General features: G+C 31.7%; 1 protein-coding gene across 1 annotated transcript; it reads right to left on the minus strand.

The window, feature by feature from the left end:
* Positions 1-14,702: 14,702 nt before the first annotated feature.
* LOC124833082 (calcium-dependent protein kinase 26-like) lies at positions 14,703-18,210 on the minus strand. Its single transcript, XM_047307470.2, has 7 exons — positions 17,341-18,210; positions 16,943-17,086; positions 16,626-16,778; positions 16,131-16,246; positions 15,628-15,795; positions 15,262-15,486; positions 14,703-15,067 (listed from the first exon to the last, which is right to left on the minus strand). The coding sequence occupies exons 1-7, from the start codon at positions 18,167-18,169 to the stop codon at positions 14,942-14,944; spliced, it is 1,761 nt and encodes a 586-aa protein (XP_047163426.1). The 5' UTR covers positions 18,170-18,210; the 3' UTR covers positions 14,703-14,941.
* Between the last annotated feature and the right edge of the window lie 1,199 nt (positions 18,211-19,409).

Consider the following 19,409-nt stretch of genomic DNA (forward strand, 5'->3'; position numbering starts at 1 on the left):
TGGGGCCAACATCTCTGTCTCTTATCTTATTAGTCAACAGTGATAGCTGTAACTATCACAATTCCACTCCTACCTAATAAATTCTTACTATATATCATTTTTCTTTTTTATTTTCTAAATAACTTTCAGTCATTTTTATTTTTTCTTTAGAAATAAATAAATTTAAATTTTAAATCTAATTTAATATCATAAAACTTTTTTAATATTAGGTTAAGAAATAAATTTTAAATCTAACTTATTTATAAAATATGAAACTTTCTATCAAAAATATATTTAATTTAAAATTGGTATATGTAAAATAATACATTAGTTTTAGTTTAATAAAATAGAATATCCTGAAAAGATACGAACACGTTAACATCTCCTGTATTAGAAAAATTAGCAACTTTTGTGATTATGTGTCAATTAATATTGTAATTTTTATAGTGACAAAAAACAAAGTTGATAAAGTAGTGTTTTTATAGGGTTGGAGTGACGTGGCACGACCGTGTAACGTGATTGTTCGCACGTTAGGCTTGGCACCTGGCGCCAACCATGTGTGAGCTGTCATAGAGTTCATGATCCAACGGTTGCTGTGATCTGAAGCCAAAATCAGCGCCGTCCATGTCAGTCCAAAATCCAAATCATTCTCCACGTTTTGGTGTGCCCCACGTTTTATTTTCTTTCAAATTAAAACTCTTACCATTTCGACTCCTTTTTGTTCTATTCCATATTGCGCATCCACCCAATTTATTTATTTATTTATCTTTTTGTCGTAAGTTTCATTTGTGTTAATTTATTACACAGTCCTCCATTTACGACTTTTCATTTTCAGATACCCGTAATTAAAATATTTGGTTTAGTATTAATAATATGGTATGGTATATTTAACTTTGTATTTTATATCAAATTTGATTCAATAATAAGATAAAATATTACAAATATTAATTTTGACATTTTTCTAATATCTTATTCTGTTGTATTTCATATAAATTTCAGATGACATCCATGATACGCAATCTTCCAAAATAATTTCAAGAATTATAATCCAATTGCGGATCTTGAAGTTAGTACTACTTCATATATAAAAAAAATTAAGGTTTAAGATTTAGGTTTTATCAATTTAAATATATAATAAATAATAAACTATACATTTGTTACGTGTAAACAAATTTGTTGTTTGTTAAGAAAACATAATGTATTTAATATATTGTTCATTTTTGGAGCTTTGTTCAAAAATGTATATTTAAATTATTTTTTACTTTTACTTGTAAGTTATATATTAAAAGTACCTAAACTTTCACTTGAGTTTAAGAAAAATTAAGGTTTATTTTAAAAACACCTTTTTTATTTTCTCAATTAAAGACTACGAGAAGAAGAGTTTGTCTTTAGCTATGACATATCTTCAAAAAATAATTTTGAAATGCCAAAATTTTCTTTTATAAGTGTATACAAATGTGAGAGAGTCCATATATAAAATATATTAAAATTAAGAAAAATACTTTGAATTATTCATTAATTTATATATGTGAAAAAAAAGTAGGAAATCAAGACCCTCTCAATTATTAAAAATAGTAATTACTTGTACTTGGATTTTTTTTTTCATTTCTACATAGAACTTTAATACTCAAACTTTAAGTTTGTTGAAATTAGTGCCGTCAAAATGGATTGAAAAAAAAACAAAAATTTTGATGCGAGCCAATTTTGACCCGGCTCACTAAGAACCTGGCTCACACTGGTTGAACCCGTGATGGATCGGGTTGGCTCACCAACCCATCTATTTTTTTAATTAAATTAAATTAATTATTCAAATTCTATTTTTTTATTGAAATCAAATTAATTAAATTAATTATTCAAAATGCACATAAAGTCTTTCCCGTTGCTTTCTTTCCAAAAGTTTTCCTCTGCAAATAAAACCCTAAGATTATAGATTGGATAATAGTATAGATGGAGATAAAGAAGAAGATGCTTTAAGAGAGCATAATACTGTGGATTTATGCATTCAAGACTCCAATTTAATAGATGGATAATATTATAGATTGGATAATTCACGAATATATAATTTGTTTTATCTTGTTTTTAGACCTATCTACAAGCTTGATAGTTTTATCTTGTGTTATATATTTTTGTTAATAGATATATGTAGTTTCTTGGTCAAACGGTTGTGAATGTCTAATTAAACTAAATTGACAAAATTTTATGTTTGATAGCTTAGAATATATATAACAATATATTTTTTTTTTCATTTTCTTTTATATCAATTGATCCAATTATTATTGTTTCAATTTGATCGATCAAAGTAACATCTTATAAGAATCTGAGAAGAAGAGGGTGAAAAAAAGTTAATTAAGTGAGCCAATGAATCAACCCGTTTAACCCACAAATCCGTGGTGGGTCAGGTCAAATCGGGCCGGATTACCCGTTTTGACAGCTCTAGTTGAAATATTATTACTAAGATCAATTATTCTATATGAAATATTATTAATTTTAAAATGTAACCATTTGTCACGATTTTATCTTTAAAAATATTCATAATAATAGTAATGAAATAAAATTTATTATCAACTTCTAACTAGTACGAAACTTTAAGTTATATAAAACAATACCAAATATAAGAAAGACAAAAAAAGTATATATAATATAATTAACACTTTTAACTATCTTTACTACGTCTAATAAGGTAATCTCAAAAATAAATTTAATTTAATTAGTAATTTGTTTCTAATAAATTATACTTTTATATTGTTTTTTAACGATGAAATTTAATTCCATTTTTAAATTAACATAATGAAACATGTTGTGAAAGCTTCTCCAATTATTGGTATTCAAGGCATGCATTGTCTTCATCGTTGCTACTGATGTAATAATAACAATAATGGACGGGATGATACTGCAAATTTCATAAAATATTATAACTTTAAAGGTCGCCCTTTCATTTAAATACTATTATATCAACGGTCGTAAAAATGCATCATCTCGTCGTTTATATTCTCTCCAGAACACCGTATTATTGCCCATTAGGAAAAGCCAAAGGAAAAAGAAAAACGTAGAGAAATGTGTTTCATATTCTATTTTTTTTTCGTCGAGTAGTGTGTGCAGGATTGATTCCTGTGTGAATTATTGTTTTTCATTTATTTTGTGTTAGATAATTTGAGAAAAATTAACTTAATTTATGTTTTGGTATGGGTTGGTTGAGTATTATCAATTTTCGAATAGTTTTTTTATTTGCGCTTTTGTCTGTTTGGTCTTTGAGGTCTCCGTTCATTAAATATTATTTGAATGATACCTAGAAAAGGTACTTTGATACTAAAGTCATTAGGTGACTGATCAAAATGGTATTAAATGCAGTGATGCATGTATGTGTGAACAATCATACTTTAAACTTTTATTTATACTATTTGTTATGACTTTTACATTTTTGTTGACTTATTCATGGTATAATTACATCTAAGCTAGTATTAGTTGGTTGATTCGTGGATATCTTGGTTAAGTGTTAATCTGAACTTTATTTTGCAACTAGTCGATCAGGATGATTAGTCCAAGGGTGATCAGTCTGAGGATGATTGGCCTAAGGGTGATCGCCTATGAAGTGATAGACTCGAAGGTGATCGGTCTAGTCGGTTTGTCAGTCAACCTGACTTATTAACCAAAAAGGTATGTACCATATACTAGGTCCTTAAGCTCGAGTACCTATAACTGAAGGGATATAGGGGTTTGAAAAGAAAAAAGTACTTAACTCTCATGTATGTCGAATGATATAGTTCGATTTAGAGGAATTCCTTGGTTGGAGCTAATCCTTAGTTGATGGAGTTTTTGAGAGGTGTTCCTTGGTTGGAACCCATCCTTACTAAAATGTTTTAGTTCAATAGGGAGGGGTTCCTTAGTTGAAACTCGCCCTTATCCAATGAAGTTTTTGGAGGGGTTCCTTGGTTGGAACTCGTTCTTACCCAATGGATTCAAGAAGGATTCCTCGGTAAGAACTTGCCTTTACTTAATGGAATTTTCGGTTGGGTTTCCTCGGTTGAAACTCACCATTATCTAATGAAGATTTTGAGAGAGGTTTCTTGGTTGGAATTTGCCTTTACCCAATGGAGTTTTTAGGAGGGGTTCCTTGGTTCGAACTCACCCTTACCCAATAGAGTTTTCAAAAGGAGTTCCTTGGTTGGAACTCACCCTTACCCAATGGAGTTTTCGAGAAGGGTTCCTTGGTTGGAACTAGCCCTTACCTAATGAATTTTTCGAGAAGGGTTCCTCGAGAGGTTGAGGCGATCAAAGGCTGAAAGGATGAAACCGAGTAGCCTACTGAATGGTTGAGGTCATCGAATGGTTGAGGTCGAATGGTTAAGCCAAATGGTTGAGGCTAAATGGTTGAGGTTGAATTTCTGAGCCAAATGGTTGAGGCTAATGCTCAACTAAATGATTAAGGTCGAAAGGTTAAAGCCAAATGATTGAGCCAAAATATCAAGATTGAAAATTCGATAGAGAAATCGAGCCTAAGAGGTTGAGACTGAAAGGTTGAGGTCAAATAGATAAGGTCGAATGACCAACCTGAATGGTTGAGGCTTAACGATTAAGGTCGAATGATTGAGGCTGAATGGTCGATCGAATTGTTGAGGCTGAATGGTCATGCCAAAATGTCAAGACTGAAAATTCGACAAAGAAATCAAAACCGAGAGGTTGAGGTCGAAATGTCAAGACTAAAAAGTTGATAGAAAAATTGAGGTCCAAAGGTTGAGGTCGAATGATAGTTGAATGACCGACTGAATGTTGAGGCAAAAAGGTTAAGGTTAAATGGTTAAGCGAATGGTTTAGGGCGTCAAGATTAAAAACTCGACAAAGAAATCGAGACCGAGAGGTTGAAGCTGAATAGACGAGTCGAAATGTCAAGACTGAAAAGTCGATAAAGAAATTGAGGCCAAGAGGTTGAAGTCGAATAGGTGTCCGAGTGGTTAAGGTCGAATGACCAACCAAATGGTTGATATATTTCTCATTGACCTTTACCATATTGCTCGTCATGTTCCTTGTGGTTACCATGGGATAAAAAAAATGTTTGCTTAGTTTTAGGTAGGTGCCAAAATGTTTTGATATGGATCGATCGAGTACGGTCTATTCCAATATAACTTTGTCACAAACTGTTCATGTCTCTTATTTTTTCGGTCTTTGAGATCTTTCATTCATTCAACATGATCCATACTTAGAAAATGTATTTTGATGCTAAATTCATTAAATGACCAATCCGAAAAGTTTAGATGAAATGATGCATATATGTGTGAACAACCATAAGTTAGACTTTTATTTATAATAATCGTTATAGATTTTTACCTAATCTACTTGTCAATAAATTTGACTTATTGACTAAAAGGATATATACCATACAAATTTAATTTAGAAATTTAATCTAAATAATATAGAAATTTTAAAGATCTTTGTTTATTTTCAAAATAATTGAATATCTTTAAGCAAAATTTTAAATATGAAAATAAAAACACGTAAGTTTTTTTTTTCTTATTTTTTTTATAAAGCTACTTAATCAGGTTCTTTGGTGTATATTAATTATAAGATTTAAACTCTTTAATTGTCCCTATTTATGTGGGGTTTTCCCACTTAGATCCTCGTCTTATAAGTTTTGTCAATTTAGTCCTTTATATTGAAAAATTGACTCAATTGGGTCTCTATCGTTAAATTGACTTAACAATGTTAAGTTTTTTATGACATGTCAGATTAACATGGACAATTTTTTGAACGTGACATTGATAGACCATTTTACGTGGCATTTGATAAAAGAAACATTTTAAAAATTGGGTTTGGAAAACTCCACCACCGCTGCGCACCTCGAACACCTCCATTGTCATCCCCAGCTTCCCCTTCCTTCCTTCCTTCGCTCCCTGCATCTTCACTGTCTCTCTGACTTTGATGCATGAAGATGGAGGTGGAAGAAGACTGTGAAAACTTAAAAAAAATTATCAGGTGTAAAGAGAAGAATGTGAAAAGGGTTATGTAAGTCTAAACAAAAGGTTTGGTCTTTACTACTGATGTTCATCTCTACAAGTTTCAGCATTTGGGTTTCCCTCAGATTAAATAAAAGTAGGTTTCTTTACAGTAAATTTCTTTGCTTTCATTTTTCACCAATCGATGCACTCTGAGATTTTCTTCTTTTTGTTTCTAAAATGTATAGTGATTTTGGAGTTCATTCTAAACAATGTTTAGAGGTTCTTAATTATAAAAGATTATATATATATATATATATATATATATATATATATATATATATATATATATATAATAATCATATACCCTTTTTGTGCTTTTGCGGATTGCTCAATTAGATTTTGCCGTGGGAGATAATCAGATTCTACATAAACTTATTAACTGTTGATTTTTGAACGTTTGATGAACTCCATTTTTTCCTTTTAAAAAGGTTCCAAAGATTACACCAGCATCAAGTCCAAAACCCGAATCCCCCAAAATCCCTCCACCAAAACCATCCTAAAAAGCCCCTATTTCGCCACCACCACCACCATTATTGTCTACCCTAACGTTGTCGAGAATGACCACCTGGTCATCCGAGGGGACGATGCACATGGAGATTCGGACGATCTTGTAATCGTCGGCGAGGGGGCTGAACCCGAATCCGATGTAGTTGAAGGCCAAAATGTTTGCGATGGGAACCTGTCTGATTTGACGGGTGGCTGGGTTGAGGATGGATAGGGCAGTGCTGTGGCAGAGGCAGAGGAGGCCGTTGCAGGAGGTGAGGATCTTGGCGGTGGGGAAAAGATGTGGGAAAGATGGGTTTCGTGGATGAGGTCGTGGTGGAGTCCGATGATGTAGGTGGAGAAGGGTTTAAAATGTTTCTTTTATAAAATAACACGTAAAGGGATTATTTAATAAAAAGCCACGTATAAGGTATGTGCAAGCCATGTCTCAAAAAATTGTCCACGTCAATCTGACATGTCATAAAAAATTTAAACCTAATTTAAATGACTAAATTGGCAAAACTTATAAGACGAGGATCTAAGTGAAAAAACCCCACATAAATAAGGACAACTAAAATATTTAAACCTAATTATAAACTAAACTAAAATGCTAACCTAAAAACAATTCAATAACAAAACATCATGTTATAATTAGTAAAATTAACAATTTTTATAACGAGTACTTTGAAAGTCAAATCTCTTTTATTTATTACGTAAAAAAATTCAATTTTTTTAGGATGTTCATTTTGATATCATTCTATTAATTATATTAAAAAGTATACCCAATGAAAATAAAAATATTACGTTTTTTAATCCAAAACCCCACCCTCCCTAACTCATCCCATGACTAAAAAAATCTATTTCCAAAGCTATTTTTTTATTTAAAAAAACCAGAAAATCCGTTAGCTTATTACGGATTCTTTTAATTCTTTTCGAAGGAACAATGATTATATATGAGTTGCATATGCTTTTTGTTTTTGTTTTTGTTTTGATTGTTTCTTTGGTACATTTTCTTGTTCTATCTGTATATAAAGAAAATTGGATGTGGATTTTGTTGATGATACATTGCATTGAAAACAAAAGCAGGGTGCTTGGAGTGTGGAGGAATGGGTTCACGGCAGCGCGTGGGTTGCACGCGCAGACATCCAATTAGGGTTTGCATGGGTAAAGAGTGTTGGTGGACCAAACCATTGATGGAGTTCTCTATAGCTTCTGCAACAGCCACACATGGCATCAGACAAGTAACTAATGCTTCTTGCACTCTTCACAATGGAATGTCACACAATTATTTGATGCATGCATGTGTCTCTGCTTCATATTGGATTTCACAATTCTATTATTCTTATTGTTCTCTAATTTCATTTTCTCTTTTGAAATTATCATTAGTTACATTTTGAAACTTTACATTGTTTAGGAATTGAGATAGATGACACTTATATTCTAAATTCATAGGAAGCTAAGAGATCTTTAAGGTTGCCTTTCATACTACAACCTGCGTGTTGCTGTCACCCATATGTTCATGCTCTTTCTAACTCATGACCTTGTCATTACCTGCAATACACTAATAATTAAGTTAAAACAAAAAGCATATAAAAAACAAAAATAGTGAATCAAAACAAATAGAGCACAACAATTTAAAATTGGCCAATTTTCTATTTTGTGTATTCTATAGTAACCAGAGTATAGATATTAATTTTTTTTTTACTATGCTATTACCTTTTCTTCAAATCTATTATTGATTAGTTGATTAGTTGATGTGAAGTGTACATCGTAAAAAAAACTTATTTTCCACTGTGGAGATCACTTTACAATCACATTAATATGTGTGAACTTGATAATTTCTAAATAAATATGTGTTTATTATTAAAATATTTATTATTGTTGTTTTTTGTGAGTTTTGATTAAATTGATAGAAATTTGTTCTATAATGCTTTTACTTTTTTTTATTTGTTAAAATAATAGTTATGTGAAATTAAGAATTTTCACTTGAATATAGAAGTAGGTAAGAACATGTTAAAAAGCTCAGTGTTAGTCGCTTGAATAAAGACTTATCTCTTTACAATATAGTTGTTCTTAGTTTTAGGGTAAAGTGTTAAGACAAAAGTTGAGAGAAAAGACCATTGCAAGTATGAATGAATCTTAAAAGCTTATATAGGTTTAATGTCTCGATAAGTCCCTATTTTAGTCCAGAATCTCAAATAGGTCTCTATTTTTATCGGCGTCTCAATTGGGTTCTTTTTTTGTAAAATTAAAGCAATTAGAAGTCTGTCGTCAAATTGGACAAACCGTCGTTTAAGTTTGGGTTACGTGGCATTAAAAGTGTATTCATTAATCTCATGTGGCATTAAAAACAAATTTTGTTTTAAAAATTTGGATTGCACAAATGTTGAATCAGATTTAGGGAAGGGTAAAGTGGGGAAAATGTGAAAATTTAAGTGCAGTTCCCTGCAATTCAGAAATGCAAATGAGATTTGGAAAAAAAATTGGGGCTCCGTATTATTAGAGTTTGTGTTCATGTGAGAGAAAAGAAAACGTTCTTTCTTCGATTCGATTCGAAGCGCGAGGGTTCGTGGGTGAAGAACATCGGGTTGGAAGCGATGGATAACGAAATGCAACATGAATACACTTTGCATAACCACCAATTCAAGACACGAAACCCAAATTATAACCATCAATCTGCAGAGAAAACAGATGAATCAAATCCCTAATTCCAATTTCAGAAAAAAAACCTACTCTGAAATGCAACCAAGAACGCATCCCATTCCGCATGTTGATTCGGAGGAGAAAGCCTTCGCGATCCCCACCACCCACGAGAACGACCACTGAGATGCCGAAACGAACCCTCCATGTGAGAATGACTAGCAACCGAGGAAAGGAAAATGAGCCTCCTCTTCTGCGAACACATGCCCAAACCGAAACAGAAGAACAAAACTCCCTCCATTGCCCTGCAAAATTCGAAACCAAAGCCTGAAACGTGACACAAATCAATGCTTCTCTCTTTAAGAGGGAAAAAGAAAGGGAGCCTCTCTCCTTGCACCATAAATCGGACCGGCCAACGTCCTCGTGCATTCGCCGCAACCTCGCTACACCATCGATTTGTTATCGTCGCGCATCTACAAGGTCTCTGCCTCTGCTCGAAAACGCAGAATATTCTCGCCTTCAACGTTGAGTTTGTTCGCGTGAAAAGAGAAAGGGAAGAAGCTTCAAGCTTCTGGACTTTTGCATTTAACTGGAACAGAGAAGAGATGGGAAAGAGTTTTCCCTTATGCGACCCTAGGGGGCTGCACATAAATTTTTACATTTTCCCAGCTTTGTCCTTCCCTAAATTTGATTCAACACATGTGCAATCCAATTTTTTTTTAAAAAAAATCGTTTTTAATGCCACGTGAGATTAATGAATACAGTTTTAATGTCACGTAACCCAAACTTAAACGGCTATTTGTGCAATTTGACGGTAAGCCTCTAATTGCTTCAATTTTACATAAAAAGAACCAAATTGAAACGCCAAAAAAAGAGGGACCTATTTGAGATTATGAACTAAAATAGGGACCTACCAAGATATTAAACCTATATAATAAAGTCTTTGTTAATAGTTTATATTTGAAACAAACATTGTAATCATATAATATGAGAAATGAAAAGGTAATATTTGAACAACTAAATAAATTCAATAACTAATTCTCAGTATGGAGAATATTGATGTCTATATTAAAGATGAAGATAAAACATTTTTGTTGTTGTGTTTGTTGGTTAAGATGCATGATGATTTTTAAGAAATATAGTTATACGGAAGAGAGACTTCTCTCTTGAAGTTTGAATTGCTATGAGTCCAAATAAATTAAACAAGCAAGTTTTAGGTGAAACCATCCAAAAAAGGAAGATGGACTAATAACAAGGTAGAATGTCCAAAGTAGAAAGATCTAAGTCAAGATAAATGAATGATGGAGGTAATGTTTCAAACATTAGATGTTCTCATTGTAAGGAAGGTCATATAAAGAGGTCTTGTCCTAATAAGCAGAAGAAAATTAACAACCTTCATAAACCATCAAGGTTTGGTAGGTTTGGTGATGCAACTCTAGTAAAAAATGGTTATGAATTATTATATGCTCTTATGATGTCTAGTAGCATTAATGATATTGAGTGAATAATGGATTAAGGTGTTCATTACACGTGACTTCTAATTGTTTGTGATTTTAAGAGTTTACTAAAACTTTAAAGAATAATTTAATCTCCTTAAAGATATTGAGACATGTATGATCATTAGTATTGAAATCTTAAAGTTTAGGTTAAGGATTAGGATGCATCATGGAATTGGAAACTACTAGATGTAATTAGGTATGTGTCTAATTTGAAAAAGAATTTGATATCTCTCAGAAGAAGGGTGTTGTATTCAAAGATGAGAAAATGGTAATAAAAGTTATAAGGTGATCCATAGTATGATGAAGGGTGTAAGTGGTTGAATATAGTCTTAGACTTTTTTCTAGGTAAACGAAAGACTATACCATGTTAAGGAACAAGCAAAACAATTTTGTATTATGTTCTTTTTTCCATTAAGATAAATTCTTAAGATATATACTGTTTTATATACTGTTTAATGACCATTCTTACTTTCTTACTTCATATGGATCCTTTTGCGGTCAAGACATTATATTATTATTCTCATACAAAGACTGTTGCATTCCTTTATCTTATTGTTGATTGGAAGTTACACTACTTCATGTAAATTACTAAATGAATTAATGTTTAATTTTATCTCTAATTTATTAGTGATCAATTTAGGCATTAATTCTTTTAGTAAAACAAACTTAAAATCTAATTCACAAACTAATTATAATTTTTTATTCATAATAGAAACTATTTTATATACTAATTTACTAATATTTTTTAGTTTATAAATTAATTATTATAACTAATTATTTTTCAACTTTAAAATTTGTTGCTATTTAAAAAATTTATTATTCTACTTTTTCTGTTTTTGTTATTTGAATTGTGTATGTGCTATTGTGATGGTGATTTTTACTATAGAATTTATATGTGTGTGTAATTAAGTGCTTGGATATATAATACTAAAATTTAGGAATGTTTTTTTGTTAATTCAGTTTAATTAAAATTCTGTTTCTTATATTTTACAGAATATGTAGTTTTGTTCCTTAAATTTCTGTACTTAATCTTAATCTCTACTTTTTTTTAAAAGTCCACAGTTTTTGTTGCTATTTTTTTTTATGCAGTATTGAGTTCTATGTTTTGGTAAATCCGGAATTTTGGTTCATGATTTTTTTACACTTTTGATACTTTAATTTTAATTATCTGTTCAGTTTTAAAACGTTTAATCTTAATCTCATATGTTAAAACACTTACATAGGCAATTTATTTATAATTCACTAAAAATGTAATAAAAAGTTAATTTATTACATATAAAAAGTCCTTTAACCTGTATAATCAAATGTTAGCAAAACAAAAGAAAATGCAACTGATTAAAAAGTAAAGGACAAGAAAAATCACAGAAAAAAAAAATAAAGACCAAATTACAGATACCATTTCTGAGAAAAATAAAAATAAAACTGAAAATTTATAAAATGAAGGATCGAAACTACAATTAAACCTAAAAAATCTTAACATGTGGGTAAGGCTTAGCTCTATAGTTTTACTTTCCTTAGCATAAATTTGTTTAATTAATTACATTTTGTAAATATTTCTTCTTTCATTAAAAAGTTACTTTTATTTCATAGAGGTTCTTTTAAATTATACGTCGAAATTTACTTTAAAAGAGTAGAATATTTTCAGCAAAAAATTAGGTCAAGTAGAAAGTTTAAATTATGAATGAAATCATTAGATAGATTATCAGAATATTATTATTTAATTATTGGTTGATTTTTGTTTTCTTAAAGTTAGCAGTCATAAGCATGAAAATTTAATTTGGCCTATAATGTATGATTGAAAGATGAAAGCATGGCTTTGTAGTGTATTTCATAGGTAAATCCATGCTTTCTTCAAAGGTTAGAATAAGCTTTTCAACTTTCTAAGTGACCCCTCTCATTATGCAAATTACGTACCTCCTAAATCCATTTTCAAGACACATCACTTTATCTTATTATGTTTATGGAGAAAATAAAACTCAGATAAAGAAAGAAAATGAAATAAAAATGACACTACCAAGAGGACAACTCATATATATTAATAATCAATACTAAACTTTTTTTTTCACTCCTCTCTTAATTAATATTTGAAATTAATTTTGTTCATGATTTCTAAAAATTTAATTAAGCAAATAGTTTTGGTAGTTTAAACTATGCTTAAGATCAATGTAAAATTTGTTTGTAATAATCTTATAATAGTAAAAATTCAATATATAGTGTGTTATTAAGAAGAATAAAGTAAATAGATAGTTTCTATTAATTAGGTAAATGATTTAGCCTAACAAGGGTAGATTAGATTAGATAGCATTCTCATTAATTGTGATTGAAACTATGAAGTTGGAGATTTGACTAAGTGAAGGATGATACTTAACAATCAATTAAATCTTTTAAGACAAAATTGAGGCATCAACACTTTTTACTAATCTCTTGATTAGAGGCCCCACATAATTAAATACTTATAATTAATTGCCCAACCAATCCAACTCATTTGTGTGCATAGGGGACCTTATTCATAAATAAATAAATAGGGTTTCATCATTGTTTTGGAGTGGTCTTAAAGGGTGATGTGGTGGTGCATATTCAGCACAAAATAATGGTGTAAACAACTAAATATCAAAATCTTAAGCAAATCCTTGTCATTTCTATAATAATATAGCAAATAATTAGTGGCTTGATAATTAGGATTAGTTTAAGACTCGTTTTGTTGATTAGCTTAAAAAAACTTGGTTAATAAATTAAACAAGTTGTCAAGTAATTGAGTTAAATTTTAAATATGGTTCAATTTATTTAATCCAATCCACGTGGAAGTATTGATTCAATCACGTGCGTAAAATTTTGTTCAAGCAAATTAAATTAGCAACTTCAATTGTGTATAATATGTGAATAAGTTTAGAAATTAAAATTTTAATTAAACTTGTTCCTATTGGGTTAAATTACATTAATCAAGCCCATTTTGTAAGAAGGGGCCAGCCCATACACTTTTGTTCCAAAGTAACATAGGTAAGAGAAATATATATATATATATATATATATATATATATATATATATATATATATATATATATATAGTGAATGATTTTAAATTTTCCTTTCATTCTAGTATGAAAGTTGTTATATTTAGGACTTCAAATTTTTTGTTTAGAATTTTATTAATTTTTTTTAAAAGAATAGAGTAATTTTAATTTTAAGAGTCCATTTTCTTTATTGAGTTTTTTTTTTCTATTTATGTTTTCAAAATACACTGTTTTTAATATTTCAAAATAATTAAGACATTTTAAAACATTAAAAACAGTGAGCATCATGAGTATATTTTAAAGATACAGCAGAAAATAACATAAAAAAACTCAGCAAAGAATTCAAATTAACCTATTTATTAATTAAAATTCTTTAATTCCAACAATGGTTTTCCTTCAATTTTAATATATTATAAGTGAAGTAACTTATATTTTATTAGGATTAATAATAATTTATTCATAGTCCGACTCATGAATTAAAAAAAAATTAGAAAACATGAATACCAACTTCGAGTATTTTTTAAAAGCAAATATTTACTATAGTTAAAAATAAAAATTTTAATATTAAAGGTTTATTATTTAATATAAATAAATTAAAACCATACTTTGGATGACATGTAACAAAAACCTAATAATTTAGGTTCCAAATGGATGATATTGACCACAATTGAGTGTTAGTTCCATTGTCCTCATCACAGAATTAGGGTTGGCTGAACAAGAATTATTGAACGTAAACCCCTATAATTCAACCACTCAAAGTTGTCATTTGCTGTCACCAAGCTTTATATATAATATTATTTATATAAACATTTTCTATATTTACACCCTTAAAGTAATTTTGAAAATTATTATTAAAAATATGATATTAAATTATGTTTGAATAACTATACTTGTGTTCTTATAGCATATATGTATTTGTGAGAGTATACAAGAGTTTAGCAGTGAGGCAACAACACAGAACCTTGTGTCATGAATGAAATGGAGACAGAGAGGAACATTTCTTACATCAGATATCAGATATCATGATAACACTTTGAACTTCAATTGTAGTGTAAAACCATAACAAAAACCCCTTTGAAAACTCCTCTTTACCAACTCTGTAGTGAAGTCATTTTCTCTTGTTAAACTTGAATTTCTTTGTAGTACTTGAGAAACAAAGTTGCCAAATCAGTGTTTTTATCCATAATGTAAGGCTATGTGTTAATGTTTCTGTGTGCAATACAAGTGATTGAAGTTCCTCAAGAGATACTAAGCTCAGCAAACCGTTGAGGAAATGCTAATTTACCAAAAAATGATAGAAAAAACAAATACACAGAGAAATTCACCCACTATTTCTTAGTTAACACACCGGTAGTGCCTCCCTAAATATTCTAAAACTAGTGCTACCCTTTCGACCCCTCTTACCCATATCTGCATTGCCTTTCTGCATCATAGCCACAAATTCATTGTAGTCTATTCGTCCATCCTGAGAGGCCAAACCATACACACAGTCATCAAAATTTGGAATTTTATCATACCATAAAATTAGTGTAATGTCAATCTTAAAGATGTTTTATGGCCACCAAAAACTTTCCATCAATAATATATTCTTCAGCACAGTTCAGAAAGCATGATGGTCTTAATTTACTATATATATATGTATAGTGTATGTATACTCACATTATCTTGATCAGCTTCTCGGATCATTTCCTCCAAGCGAACATCTCCAATGCCAAATTCTTCGCAAGCTTGTTGAAGCTCATCTTGGGTGATGTAGCCACTTCCATCTTTATCAAAGTAAGCAAAAGCTGCAACTAAATGATCTTCTCTGTCAACCTTGTTGAGATGCAATGTTGCAGCTATGAATTCTCCGTAGTCAATTGTGCCACTGTTGTCAACATCTGCCTGGAATCCATACAAAATTGGATTCCATGGTTCAGAACAATGTACTATTGAAAAACTTTACCTTTCCTATGCTATCACCTATTATCAATCTCTAATTTTATGAAATTAAGGTAATAAAGTAAGATGATTCCGAACACTTACTGCTTGCATAAGGTCGTATATTTCAGATTCATTGAGATTAGCACCAAACTTTTTCAGTCCAACCTTGAGTTCTTCAAAAGTAATTTGACCACTATTGTCTGTGTCTATCGCCTTAAACATTTCTTTCAACCCTGCAATTTCTTCTTCAGAGAGATTCTGTGCTATGACCTGCATAAACCAGCAATAATTTAGCTAAGTTTGGACTTCTAAGCAGAGATTTCCAACATTAAGCAATACAATTTAGCAGCAGCAGCAATAATAGTAATAAGATGCCATATTCAACTTTGCAAATAAAATAAAAATTGCACAAACTATAGTTATCCTGTTGGATCAAAGAGTTTGTACAAGTGTCTCATATAGAGTAGAATTGAACAAGAGCACCATATAAAAATGGTGTATACTCTTATAGAGATTTGCTCAGTTTATTCTCAAACACATCCATGCTTAGAGAGGAAAATTAAATACAATCATGGAAAGGGACTAGAGACTTAAAAAAAACTTACTCTGAGAGCCATTTTCTTGAGTTTGTTCATTGCATAAAACTGCTTTAGGCGACTTAAAACTGCAGAATCAAGCGGCTTGTCAGGAGCTTCTCCATCAACTTGAATCCAGGGGTGACCTGCCAAATAATTCAGGAAATCATCATCAACAATGTTGTCGAATACCTCAAGTTCCACCATTTTATAACACACTCACTTCTGAAAATAGTAATACAATGCTTAATCTTTCATCCCAAGATACAATATTCTCCATCAGTTTGTTGGATAATAAAATTAAAATATTTAACATACAGAATTTTAATGAAAAACTGAATGAGTAACTTATTTATAAACTTTAAGTGATGCAGGTGTATGAAACAGAACTGTTGTCATCTAAAAGAATAAAGAAGGCTGAGCAGAAGAAATATATATAGTGTATTATCACTTGGCAAACGTGGTGTGAGAGTAATAACTTTTGTTTCACTGACATCTAAAAGAGATTGTAGTATATAATCTTACGAAGAACGTCAAAAGCTGATATCCGTTTACTAGGGTCTCTGACAAGCATCTTTCTAACCAAGTCTTTTGCACTTGAAGATATGGAAGGCCATGGATCCGATGAGAAATCGGGTTGATTATGCAAAATTGCGTCGAATATCTCTTGCTCCGTTTCTGTTACCAAGTAACATTTAAGGAAGAAAAAAAGTTACTGTCATTGTATTTGTCGGATGACTATGTAAAACCTTTATATTGTCATTGCATATTCTTACAAGATTCAGTAAAAGGTAACCAAAATGGTTGGATCATATTGTGCTAGTTATGTTAGGAGCTATTACCTCCCCAAAATGGAGGCACCCCACATAAGAGAATGTATATAATGACACCAGCACTCCATACATCTGCTTCGGGGCCATAACGCTTGCGTAGAACTTCAGGTGCTACATAATAGGGACTTCCTACAACGTCATTGAAAATTTCTCCTGCAAATGATGAGGGTTACAATATGAGTAGAGCAATGCAGAAATTTCTCACATCCAAGTGCTTGTCGATGATCACTGCACTCTTAGTAATATAATCACAGTAATATGACTATTTGTCAAACATGGATATTAAATTCAACATAAAAGTCACAGCTCACACCTAATGGATATTAATCAGAATCATTGGCCCATAGCAACTCTTAAAGAAACCAAAAGCAACAAGGGGAAGAAACAAAGAAACATTTTTGACAAACCTGGTTTGAAAAAAGCAGAAAGTCCAAAGTCTATAGCCTTGAGAGGGGATTCTTCTTCTTGATTAACAAAGAGAAAATTCTCAGGCTTAAGATCCCTATGCATGACTCCAAGAGAGTGGCAAGACTCAATGACACCAACTATTGTTCTTGCAAGCTTGGCTGCCTTTCTCTCAGTGTAATGCCCTCTTTCGACAATCCTATCAAAGAGCTCACCGCCAGCACACAGCTCCATAACAACATGAACTGAAACAGCATCCTCAAAAGCCTCCTTGATTGAGATCACATCAGGACTGCCTGCCAAGTGGTGCATTATCTGAATTTCCCTCCTCACATCCTCCACATCCTCCTCTGTCACCAGCTTCCTCTTCAATATGGACTTGCAAGCATACTCTTTCCCAGTAGCCTTCTCCACACAAAGGAAAGTAGTTCCGAACTGGCCCTGTCCAAGCTTTGGTCCCATATTGTAACCCTCCTTAAGGTGGCCGGTTTTCCTTAGTAAAACAGAATCTGCTTTGAGGCCTGCACTTGCCGGCTTCCTCACATTGGGTGGCCTCTTTGGTTTTTGGGGCTGCGCCCTTGTTTGTTCCGGAGGTGGTATAGTCTCTTTGGCTTGACGAGGAGGCTTCACTTCATCACTCTCAATTTTCAGTACCTCTGGAGGCTGGTCTTGAACAGTTTCTATGGCTTTTGTGTTCTTTTTGCCACCTTTCTGTGTATGAGAAGAATCTTTCTTTTGTCCAAGACACCACCAGTATGAACTAGAAACAGAAGAGCCACGAGTTCCGGCATCAGAAGTAGAGGTTCTCGATCCAACACAGTTGTTTCCCATCTGACACTAGATACTTCTCCTTGTTCCAAGCATCTGGTATAAAAAACAAAAACAAAAAAACCCTCAAACTCAATTTTATTTTTCTCCTCAAAGAGAACAAAAGAAAAGAAAAAGATAGTTATCTCGTGTGGTGTTTTTCAATAAGAGTTCGAGTTTTACCTATATTATCCTTAGTGCAAATCTTTAAAAACGTAGATTCTTAATATAAAACTCTGATTCTAAGAACAACACCTAAGTTTTGTCCAAAGGAAAAACAAAAGGCTTGTTTATGATACCATGTCAGCTCGATGGTGCAATGCAATTGATGCGAGAAAGCTCGTTGAACGACTAATATTTTGTTTTTGCCCCCACAGTGGGGAGGCATGCACATGCAAGCGTGCTGAGAGGAGGGCACCAAAGATGGAAAGAAAATGAAAAGAAAAAAAAAGGTTTTTCAAGATTTGGAAAGTTTTTAAAAATGCTACATCAATGGCTGGAACAAGAAACCCTTTAGGCAATGATGAAGAGAGAAACGAAAACGCACGTAAAAGGAAAAGGGTTTTGATTTTGAAGGCGTGAGGGTGGCGGTGGAAGGAAAAAACCAGAGCTTGGGGTGGAATGAAGAAGGAAAGAGAGAAGGAGTTGTAGCGGTTTTTTCTGTTAGAGAAATGAATTAATGAGAGAGGCAAGACAACGCGTTGGTGATCGGAGGGCTGAGAAGGGTGCCACAAATCGGAGTGGACGGTTGAGATTTGGTGAGTTTTCAAAACGTGGTTGTCACGTCGTTGTTGTTATGTGCAATTAGGTCAAATTGCAATCTCTGTCTGTCTATCTGTTTTCAGAATGTTCTCAACCGCCGGCGGACGGCACGCCCTCGCCGGTGATAATTGTTTGTTTTTTCTCTCTCTGTCTCTCTGCTCTCTCCCCTTGTGTTGTTTCTTAATTTTCTTTATTATACGATAATTATGATCTGTTTTTGATCCTATTAGGGTAATCAATTCTCCAAGTGCATGCTAATTTGTATCTTCCATGTGCACCACACGTTGAAGTGAATTAACTATACTATTAAAATTGAAATAAACATTATTACTTGTTAATGAAAATAATCATTAATATTAATATTGTACATGTTTATTTACATGCCCAAACATGTTATCAACCACTAAATTTATCTATTCTATATTTGTTAAAGTCAAATCCCAAATTTCATTTGCTGTAAAAATATTAAGATGGATAATTATGTGATTTTTTCATACAACAA

This window comes from Vigna umbellata, chromosome 8, assembly GCF_029865625.1.
Source record: "Vigna umbellata cultivar VRB3 chromosome 8, Vumbellata_1.0, whole genome shotgun sequence".
Classification (NCBI taxonomy): Eukaryota; Viridiplantae; Streptophyta; class Magnoliopsida; order Fabales; family Fabaceae; genus Vigna; species Vigna umbellata.